The 2324-nt window shown below is 42.7% G+C and overlaps 1 protein-coding gene across 1 annotated transcript in view; it reads right to left on the reverse strand.

Moving 5' to 3' along the window:
* The window catches only part of URI1 (URI1, prefoldin-like chaperone), a 116552-nt gene that overhangs the window by 59850 nt on the left and 54378 nt on the right, over positions 1 to 2324 (reverse strand). The window contains exon 11 of the mRNA XM_010851101.1: positions 2242 to 2318. Within this exon, the coding sequence (XP_010849403.1) occupies positions 2242 to 2318 (77 nt within the window). The remainder of the gene's footprint in view (positions 1 to 2241; positions 2319 to 2324) is intronic.

Here is a 2324-nt window from a genome sequence, read left to right on the forward strand (position 1 = left end):
AGTCATTCAAATCATTTTCTTCGTATTTTATTCTCTCTCAGAGTCCCTGTAGGGAAAAGCAAGTCCTAAAGCACATTTAATTAGATTTAACATAAAGTAATACTAACTGCTACACTGCTGTCTTTTTCTCCCTTTTTCCTTCAAACAGTGTCCCAACATTTCCTACTAGAGTTCACTGTACTCCTACAGCTGCTAGGTCCCTCACAAAAATATGACTTATTTATTAACTATTTACTAGATAAAGTTTTCCCACACTGAACTGTAATTAAAGGACAGCTAACCAACCCGTGTATTTTGTGGCCTTATGGGTCTCTCCTGTCCACTGAAGCAGACTGGTTAAAAGATTTGTTGCTATTTACTCAGAGGCTTTATCATGAAGTGAGAATGATCTTACACATCCATGACAGACAAGCACATGCTTGTTTTATATGCCAAAGTAACACTGATTTACATCACTCAGTCGCGTCGGACTCTTTGCAGCCCCATGGACTGTAGCCCACCAGGCTCCTCCGTCCATAGGATTTTCCAGGCAAGAATACTGCAGTGGGTTGTCATTTCCTTCTCCTGGGGATCTTTCCCACCCAGGGAGAGAACCCTGACCTCCCACATTACAGGCACTCTTTACAATCTGAGTCACCAGGGACGTGAAAATAACATTAACACTGCACAGAAAAGTAATTTGGTAACATACTCAACTTTCTACTGAAACTGCTATTTGGGTTCCTACAGGACTGGAACTGAGAAGGGAGGTTTCAATGCAACTGGAAACCAGACCCGAAAGCTGTTCAGAGCACTCCAAACCGTATCCTTTGTATTTCAGGCTCACTAACATCAGAATAAAACTAAGGATTTCTCTTTTCAACACACCAAGTGGAAGAAAAACCTATCAAGTCAGCAGTATGCAAACATATACTGTGAAGGAGGAGAGAGTTAATTCCTCAGCAGAAAGAAGGGCAATAGGAAAACTCTTTTTCCAGGGTCTGTTTCACATTTTCTAAAATAAAAAATGTAAATAGTTTTTGCCAGAAATTGGTTTCATGAAGGACTGTCTTTTCTTTTTTCTTCTCTTGGCGGGGGGAGGGGGGGGGGGGGGAAAAAAAATTGTCTTACAATTTAAATGCAGTCAGTGAACCTGAATTTTCAAACCCCCAATTTGAAAAAAGCCAAGGAAAAACGGCTCTCAGAAAGTGAAATCCAACGCACGAAATAATTTAGAACAAACAGAATACAGAAGGAAAGGTTCCCACAATTTATCCTAGCAGGTTGTTTCCAAGTAAACCAGGATTTTTTAGGTTCTATGAAAAGTCCCTCATCCAGCTAAAGATTTGTTTACCCATGTAAGTAGTCATTTTTATACAGAAATGCTCAATAGAAAAGTTAGGGATTCCCAGTGTCTACAACTTTTGAACAACTTCCTAACCTTTATAACCACGATAATCTCAATAAGATCACAAGACATATATTAAGTAAATTAAAAGTTGCCTTTCAAAGTAAGAATCTCAAACTTTCGGAGATGGTGAGAAACAAATGATAAGGAACCCAGAGGGGTAAAAATCTCAAATTAAACTCAGATTAAAAATCTCAGATTAAAATAATACTGTATCTCTTAAATTGGTATACTTCGTATGCAATCCCATTAGGAAATACAAAACTCTCTCCTGTTTATTAGAAGATTAAAACATTTATATAATTGAAGTTAAAATTTAACAAAACACCATTCAATTTTTACATACACGAAACTAAACCTAGAAATGCACAAGAAGCGTTACCACTGCAAGAGAGTATACATTTTAGCAACGATTAGAGAAATGGCTTAAAAAATAAGGTGAACTCTTCCATTTACGAACGTGTCCTTCACCAAGAATATTCCCACGCATCGCTGTACGCATTAAGGTTTAAAACCCACTTTCATACAGAAATTAAACAGATTATTACATCTCTTTTCCCGCAACCCTCCCCTCCCTTCGAAGGTCGAGGGGTCCCAGACAAAAGACAACAAAAGCACGTGACAAAAGTTTCTCCTAACACGCTTTCAGGCCTAGAGGCTACGCTTCTCCCTCGTTCCGGGTCCGGGGGGCCTGGGCCCAGACCAAAAGGCTGCGGCCCACTGAGGGCTGCAGGGGGTCGGCCGGGGGTCAGGCCCCAGCCACGGGGAGGGGAAACCCGGCGCCAAGGACGCGCCGGGGAGCGGGCGCCTCCCGAGACCACTGGCTTAAGCGCGGACGGAGAGCGGCCTGTTACCTTTTCCTGCTCCTCACGGAGCCGCGCCACCTCCGGGGCGCGCAGCGGAGCCGCGGCCGAGGCGTGGGGCCTGGGGTCTGGCG

The sequence above is a fragment of the Bison bison genome, unplaced genomic scaffold, assembly GCF_000754665.1.
Source record: "Bison bison bison isolate TAMUID 2011002044 unplaced genomic scaffold, Bison_UMD1.0 scf7180017864297, whole genome shotgun sequence".
NCBI lineage: Eukaryota > Metazoa > Chordata > Mammalia > Artiodactyla > Bovidae > Bison > Bison bison.